Source organism: Simochromis diagramma, unplaced genomic scaffold, assembly GCF_900408965.1.
Source record: "Simochromis diagramma unplaced genomic scaffold, fSimDia1.1 OVJJ01000293.1, whole genome shotgun sequence".
NCBI classification, from domain to species: Eukaryota; Metazoa; Chordata; class Actinopteri; order Cichliformes; family Cichlidae; genus Simochromis; species Simochromis diagramma.
In genome coordinates this window covers 19,238,705-19,247,528 of record NW_024386801.1, presented here as the reverse complement: position 1 = coordinate 19,247,528, position 8,824 = coordinate 19,238,705, and the positions used below count along the sequence as shown (strand labels likewise).

The 8,824-nt window shown below is 37.8% G+C and overlaps 1 protein-coding gene across 2 annotated transcripts in view; it reads right to left on the bottom strand.

Annotated features, from left to right (window-relative positions):
• Positions 1-782: 782 nt before the first annotated feature.
• The window catches only part of LOC120730168 (microtubule-associated protein 1B-like), an 85,327-nt gene continuing 77,285 nt past the window's right edge, over positions 783-8,824 (bottom strand). For both annotated transcript variants that reach the window (XM_040026354.1, XM_040026355.1), the window contains 2 exons: positions 7,544-7,776; positions 783-5,185 (listed from right to left, as the gene is read on the bottom strand). In XM_040026354.1, the coding sequence (XP_039882288.1) occupies positions 5,030-5,185; positions 7,544-7,776 (389 nt within the window). In that variant the 3' untranslated portion in view covers positions 783-5,029. The remainder of the gene's footprint in view (positions 5,186-7,543; positions 7,777-8,824) is intronic.

The following is an 8,824-nucleotide window of genomic DNA, read 5'->3' as shown; positions in this document are numbered from 1 at the left end:
GTTTTACAAACAATGGCATTACCTGCTTAGAATTATCAACCATTTTATGCTCAGTCCTGGTTTTCAGTTAACTGGACATACATTTATTCCTCTGGCTGTGGTATGGGGCCTCTCTTCAAGTGTTCATGGCTTCACTAGATGTTTATTAGAAGTTAATTTTCTTAACCATAGAAATCATTCTGAGATCATCCACTTTCAGGTCTTTTGGTCTTGCTGAGCTGGCCAGTGCATTTATTCTTTTTAAGAATGAACCAGACTCCATATCCTGAAGTTTTTTTTTTTTTTCTATCTCTGTAACAGGTTTATTTTGTTTTTTCAACCAAATGATGGCCTCCTCATAATTTCATACTGTATTTAGAGTGCCTCTGACATGATACCAAATACAAGTTAAACACTTGAACTCTGCTCCAGATCTTTTACCTGATTAATTCATCACAGAATGATCAGGGCCTCATCTGGTCAGAAAACTGCTGTCAGTCAACCATGCAATTAGTTTTGTGTCTCTGAAAATGGGGGACTGTGTATAAAAATGTCTCTAAAATAGTTAATCAGATAATAAGACCTTGCTTTACAGCTGAGTTGCTTAATTGCTGGAACAAATTGTAGTGGTGCACAGAGACAAAATCACAACAACAACAACAAAAAATCATAAAAACATGTGTACAGAAACATACAGCAGATGACATACTGTATGTGGTCTCTCATAATTCAGTTAGATTTTAGTGACATTTTCAAAAAAGAAAAATAATTTAAAAAAAAAAACACACACACAGGGACCACATTTAGATTTCATATATTTTAATTGATGATCACCAGGCTGTTTCCCTTTTACAATGAATCTGCAGTAGTTCTAGTTTTACCAGTTAGATTTAAAGAGACAGAGAGATATTGAATATTGCGCTGCGGAAGAAACCATAAATTTAATACAATGCAAAAAAAAATAAAAATAAAAATAAAATAAGAGAGAGAGACAGAAAGAGAGAGAGAGAAAGAATCAAACAGAACTACCAGTACAGTGTCTTTTTTTACAACATGTTAATAGGGCAAGCAATAAAAGCACAGCCCAGTTTTATATTAGGTCAGTACCAGTTAAGACAATTAGCTTTTTTTTTTCAAATATACTTCTTTAAAATAGCATTGTATTTTTTTTTCATTATAATTATTATTGTTATTATTATTTCAATGTTAAACAAGTACATTCAGGATATAACTAAATAAATCACATGCAGAAAGATTAGATGGACAGATGACACCATACGTTGATTGTGATCATTTTAATGCAGGAGATGAAATCGAACTGAAAGATGCACTTTTTTTTTCTTTCCATATCTTATCAGCGTTTTGTGTAGCTTCAGCTGTTTTTGATCATCCCGTCACATAAAACTGCCTAAAATAAACAAGATTCGCTTCTTCGTTGTATCTTTCAGATTTGCTCTTTCCAGAGCGATATGTACAAATCTGTGTACAGCACACAAGTGTGCGTGTAGCATTTTATTGAGTTTATCAATTTTATTAATGGTGTTTTGAGTCTGCATGTGTTTCAAGTCATTTTCAGGAAAAGGAAAAAGTTGCAGCTGCAGTTAGTACTATGTTACTGTGTTACTGTTAATATGTTGCTTGTGGGATCTCAGTTTCTTTCTTGAACCTTCCTCTTTCTTTGGAACAGAACTGAGACTGCAGTATCTGCTCGCCTTCTGCACGCCGTTACATTTATTTCTGTCTAAGTTGGTGTGAATGTTTTTTTTGTATTTGCATTTTTTCTTTGTTTTTGTCTATTGTTTTTGATCCAGCAGCATTCATATGGTAGTACCAACTCTACATTCAGAAAAATAGATCTCCTGTATAGTGCATTCAGCTTCTGTATAGCAATACAGTTCAGTATTAAGTGATTCACAGCGTTCTACTTAATGCCTCAGGAAAAAAATCTCAAGGCCGGGTATTTGGAATCTGCCAACTTAAAAACATTATTCAAAGACAGTACAACAAATCAGACCATCCATAAAATCTGATTCGCACATTTAATAAAAAGCTTCTTCCTGCTTTGATCCCAGCTCATACAGCATCGAAAGGAGAAGTGAAAAGGACTTTTTGCTTGCTTGATCGGTTCACAGACATTTAAACATGTCTTCAGGGGAGTCATTTTAAAACCTTCATGCTAGGCTGGATATGTACTTGTGCGTACGCAGATGTTTGATATACAACCTGCATCAAACTCAGAGATTCTCTGCAGGTGTGATTTTTTTAAAAGAAAGGAAAAACACACAGAAGCCATGTCTGCCTCTGAAACAACACAAGCATGGGATGCATATCAAGGCTTGTACAGTGCATAATGGATGAGGGCTATGATGAAAAGAAAAGGAAAACAACATTCAGTGGCAGCCGTGTGAGTTCGCCATCTTTGATTTTAAAACTAAAGTAGAGCGGGCAGAACAGCGAGGCATTGGAAGATGAGGTATAAAGTAAGGAGTCTTATGAGCAGCAAGATATTGGCACTGGTCCCAGGCTAGCCCGAGGTGATGACGCGGTCTAGCCTTAGTTTCTTCCGTGTATTGAATCCAATTGAGGTAAAGGACTGACTAAAGTTTAGCTGTCAAAGCTTTTAATAGCAACATCCTGACAAAAAGGACTTTTTGGGAATCAAAACCAGCCATGCGTCCTCCATCCTGGCCCTCCTTTTTAGCTTTAAATCAGCCAACAAAAGATAAATAACAAAACAACAAAAAAACATAAAATATTTCTTGATTTTATATCTCAAACAAAGAGCAAATTAACCTCTGAAAAGTAAATCGGAATTGAATTTGCTTTGCAGCACCAAATTTAAAGGTTAAATTGTGAATATCTTTTAAAAAACGTGCATATAAATTAGGAAATGAAACATGGCCCAATGTGAATATGAGCTGCTCTCGAGTCTGGCTGTAAACAAGCAGAAAGACCTTTCACAGTGAACTCACAGAAAACTCGCCTACAAAACCAAAACCATGCTGCAATTAAAAACAGCTACTCAGAGCGTACTGTATACTCAAGCACACAAAAAACTACTTCTAAAACATTCCTACAGTATATCTGTGACCATAACCCACATTCATGCTCATTCTCTCTATATATATATATGTATATATATATATATATATACATATATATATTACTGTGACTAACATCAGACAATTGCTTCACGTTGATCTTGTCCCTCGCTATTAGCAAGCTCAGTCTGGAGGAACGTCCTGTACATAGTTTAATTTATATTATTGAAAACTTCCTCTCTGCTACTACACAAACTCTCTGTGCTTCGACTTCAAACAGCGCCCCATCCCCGCCTCAGAAAAGTGCATTGCTATTTGGTGCAACACGTTGCTCTCAGACATTCATATTGGTTAGAAAGTAGTATTTTGATATGAGGATTTAATGCTTGGCTTGAATTATACAGCTCCAAAGTTTGAGCAGTGGGAGAGTACTATATCGCAGTGCAATTTACAACTTTAGTGTATGAAGAGATTGGTCCTCAGTTTTAAAGTTTTCTACTTGGTTTCTTTCATTTTTTTTTCTGACTCTGCTTCAAAATGGCTGACATGTCCATAAAACATCCTCCGCTCTCTAAAGGCACATGAAAGAAGCCTCCTGTAACATGTTTTTGTTGTGAAAAGTACCCCCCTCCTTAATAAATAGAAATACTGCAGTTCCCGCTGGCATATCGTTACCTCTGAAGGGACGAGCAGGCAAGCTTTCGTTGCTACATTTGCCACAGGTCACTGCTTGCTGTTGTGTTTTTTTCTTTCCCATCCCTTTGTGATACTAACGGAGACGGTACATTGTAGCTAAACAGGAGGAAATGACAAGAATTAAACCCTCTCACTTAAAACGCTGCGTTCGCCTCAGGATCAAATCATCACAAAATATATAATTTATTCAACAGAAACTCTGTGTTGATATGAAACATTAATCTTATATGCATACTGGAGTACACAGAACCAACAAAGACTGTGATAAAGACTTAAAGAAGAACACCCAGCAGAGATGTGATTACTGTAGAAACGTCGTCCCTTTTGCCTGGCGCCTACTGAAATCACTTGAGCGCAGACAGCCAAACAGTGTAGTAGTCTATCCACACTATACTGCATTTCACACTTGAAAGGCCGGCTAAAGAAAGGTTTAACCCTACGCAGTTCTCTCCAGAAGAGTCCGAGCTAAAACACAAGCAACATGCACCAGCTAAGCTGTGAGAGCCAGAAGAAGAAAGAGTTTTCCAGGCACCTCCTAAAACTTCACCACAAATCACAAGAAGGAACTTTTTTTGTTGTTTTGTTACATAACATCAATTTATGCCGTTATTGAGTTAATCAAAACACTACTGTAGCATGAGCTGAATTGCAAAGGATGCGTTTTGCTGTGTACGCCGATGGAAAAGAAAGGTTCGGATTAAGAAATGAAAGCTTTTCTAGTCTTATAAAAACACTTTGCGTATGATCTTAAGAAATAATTGATCACGGATTCGTTTAGACACCATTTTGGAGATGATGAGAATTCCTAGTTCAGTAGTGTTTTGGCACTTGTTTGGACCACTTGGAGGTCTAACTTTGCAATGCAATTTGAGTCACCTTTGTAAGAGCTACACGTGACTAATCTTGATCTTTAACTGTGGCATTATTATATTGCCACAGTTATATATTGGGATAATGATCTATGTTTATCTGTCAGGTGTAAATATGTTTTTGAAAAGTATTTAAATTTGTTCCACAACTGCTAGCGCTTGTATAAGAAATGTGTAAGGGCAGACATTTAACTCACAGAAGAAAACAAATATAAAAAGTACGGTATTATTTGCGAGATAGCCCCACTATCACAAAGCATATACCCAGAATTTTGACTAACAGAATCTAGTGTATTGAGGACTGCAGCAAATGGGTCTGAGACTGGTACCATGAGAGAATGAGAAGCTTTGAAGAAGCAGAGTACTGTTCGCTCTCGCTCTAACGTCATGATGAGGAGGAAGGGGTTGTTGGCGGCGGGAAAAGCGGAGCGGTGCCCTCGAAGCTCAGAACTCGATCTTGCAGGCGGGGAAGGACTCATCCTGCATGACTACGGTGCTGCTGGAGGCCAGAACCATGATGTTCAGGTCCTGCTGCCTCTCGTGCGTCTGCTGATACCATTCCCGGGTCACCTCTGTGTCATGGGTCGGGATCAGAGTAACCTGACAGAGATATAACAAAAGGAAATGAGAGGCGAGCTGGCAGGAAGGGAGTAGGACAGATTGATTTGGAGGGGACTCTGGAGTCAGAATTTGTACAGATCCAATGGCTAGTGTTTTAACTAACAGTACATAGTCTCCAAACCATTCTCCAGACAGATCTACCTGCCAGAGATGTCTTATATCATCAATGCTGTTCATACGTGCCACAGGGCCACTGACTGTATAAGACAGCTTCCAAACCGAAAGTACTACTATTGATCCACTCAGTTATGCTCTCTTCTATTTTTGACTGACTGAGCCTCTACCTCTAAAACAGTTCTTATAATTCAATTCAATTCAATTTTAGTGATATAGCGCCAAATCACAACAACAGTCGCCTCAAGGCAGACTCTGAAATACAAAAAAGAACAACAGGAAACCCTTTTCTTAGAAATACAATAGACATGTGATATAAATTTTAGTAGCATATTAAAGATACTCCCTCTATATCACCCTTCTGCCTCTTATGGATGCATCATATAGTGCTTAGAATTTGGATGAGAAAAGGTGTCCAAAAAATGGAGATTTGTACGTGGATAGTAATCTTCTGACAATTAACCAGTAATCTCAGATATATGAGTTTTGTCAAAAATATTTTCAAAAACATGCAATTAAAACATCTGATATCATCAAAATATAGGCAATGTGAGCTGCCATGATGCCATCTTGGGGACTCTATTCTTCACAATAAGAACAGCCTTGTTTGTTGCATGGTGGTGAATCCAGTACTGACATGTGTGACAGAATACAGATGAAAAGGAGCGGGGACGGGGACGCTTTAAAACCAAATACTTAATCTATTCAAACTAGAACGAAACTGTTAACATACAAACTGCTGATGAGGAATTATATTGCACCAGTGAACATTTTTAACACGTGTCAAATGTTTGAGGTAAAAGCCACTCTCTTTCACTGTGTATGGGACTATCCTAAATTACAACTATGCTCGAAAGCAGTTGTTTAAATTTTATCAACTGTAAATTTAAAGATTCGCTATCAGGCAATAAATGTACATATTTCGTAAATAACCCAAAATTTTTACTGTCTTAATTAATTTTGGACTGCAGTAGAACAGGAGGCCAAAACTGGATTTACCAACAATACATGCATGAGTCAAAGAAATGGCACCGCACTCTGATGGAAAGACTGACTTAGATAACAAGAGGAAGAGCAGGAGACTTTAAAACACTGTGGAAAACTTTAGCTGAATTTCTTGGTCGTCAAGGTGCACAGTTATTTTTAAAGTGCTCTGTTGCCGAGTGTGTGTTTTCTTAAATATGTTTAGTTCATAAACCATGTGAGCCAAAAGCTCAGGCTTCAGATTGCTCTAAATGCTCAATAGCCTTAATAGGGTCATGTTGTGCACACCATAGACAGCGTATAAGGTGGACATGGCTATCATGACATCGCCAATCGGTTTCTTAAGTCCAGTGAGTTGGGAGGAGCAGCCAATCAGAAGAAAGTTGGCTTAAAAAGAAATGAGGTAAAACAGCTTTTTTTAGACAGTGGGTTAATTGAGGGGCTGCACCAATTAACCCCTGAATTTATCTCACACAATTAACTGTGTGAGATAAATAAGGTTTACTTTGAGCTGTGACTCACACAAAGCTACTCCAGTAGAGTATATAGGAATATAAGAAAGGAGTCGGAAATGAAAATAGCAAACGTTTAATTTTTTTATTACAATTTGATAATTGATAATGTGCTCACTTGAGCTATAGCTGTCTTTTCTTTAGAGACAAGAATGACGTTCTAGTTATATTTGCTGCTGTGGGCCACAAAGTCAAGTAAATGTACACATTAGGTGCTCTGTGGTATACAGTGAAGTCATCAGCCTTATTATGATTATTATCCTTTTAGCTCAGATATCTACCAACTTCTTTAATGAGAAAGTGTTGATTCCATGATTGACATGGTTTCCCAAAGTAATGAATCTATGCTGTGCACTTCATATATGTAATCCAGCGGTCCCCAACCTTTTTTGCGCCACAGACTGGTTTATGTCCGACAATATTTTCACGGGCCGGCCTTTAAGGTGTTGCGGGTAAATAGAACTAAATAAAACTAGTACCGGTACCAGAAAAAGAACATATATTCATAACACATGGTAAAAGACCCAGGGAAACAGTTAATGATAAAAACGATTTAAAAAATAACGATAAAAACCCTGAAAACCATAAATTTCACACCCGAGCCTCAACTCTTGCTGATGTAATCTATCCATATATTATAGAGTACATATACTATAGTCATAGAAAATGTGAGAAAATATCAAAAGAGAACAAGATGCTGAAGCTAAGGTAGCGAGGGGGTAAATACCTGCAAATTGGAGCCCCACTGAGCTTTGCCTTCCAGCAGGGCATCCAGGACTCCACGGCTAGGCTCTCCACTGCTTGGGTCATTCCCACTCACAACGTAGTATGCAGCCCGCACTCTCTTGAAGAATTCCTGGTCCACATTCTTGGCACTGCAGTGGTTGGGCACATAGGCCAGGTCAACATAGACAGGTGGTCCAGGGGGGACAGTCGAACTGGATTTCTGGGCGTTATTACCTGGAAGTGATCAAGGATACAAAATAAGAATTCAAATATTAAAAATGACTTTCCTGAAAATACACAAAGGAATAAGCGCTTTCATCAAGTGAGATAATTATCTAATTCATTCATATGACGAAATTATTTTTGTTTGGATTTTTAAATGTGATCCGATTGGGACCTGAACATTCTCCATTTTGTGCTAATGTTATCACCACCTGAGGAGTTATCGCTTGAAGTGATTTTTCTTAGAAAATCTTTGTAAGTAATGAGTTCTATTGTTATACAATCAACCTTGATGTCACTGTTTTGTGTGCAACAGCCATAGACTTAAAATTCAAGACAAACATAGCCAATAATTTTTCAGCTGTGAAGCCTCAATTTGAGCATTTTTGCCTTTGTCACTTTGGCTTTTTGAAAGCAGATGCTACAGGTCTGACGAAGCTTGCCCTGCTTAATCATTCTTTTTACTCTGATGAAGGCATACAAAATGAAAAATATGAACATCATGTTTCATGGACCCCTTCTGGCCATTATAAATAATACAGGTTAAAGGAACCTTTTCACTGGCATCACTTTTCAGACCCAGAAGCTATTTCCATCAAACAGTAATACAGCAGGTAAATAAGTATTAAAAACTCATAAATTTTCTAAGAAAAGAGGTGCAGAAAGGCATGGAAAGTCACGACACCTACTGAAATCTATCAGTAATTAGATAATGAGCTCTCTCAAGACCTTAACCTTATTGAAGAGTTGTGAGTTGTCCAAGAGCCAAGGAGTACTTGTGGAGCGTTACAGAAAGACCTGGAATCAGCAGGTACAATTGTTTCAAAGAAAACAATAAGTAATGTATTCAACCGCCATGGCCTGTATCATGGCAATGGAGTCACACAAGACTCCATTGCTGAAGAAATGTTAATGCATGTTAAAGCACAATTCAAGTTTGCTGAACAACATTTAGACAAGTCTGTGAAATACTGGAAGGATTCAGTCTGGCTAGATGAGACCAAAACTGAAGTCTATAGATGCCATGATACACTCCACGTTTGGAGATCAAAAGTCACTG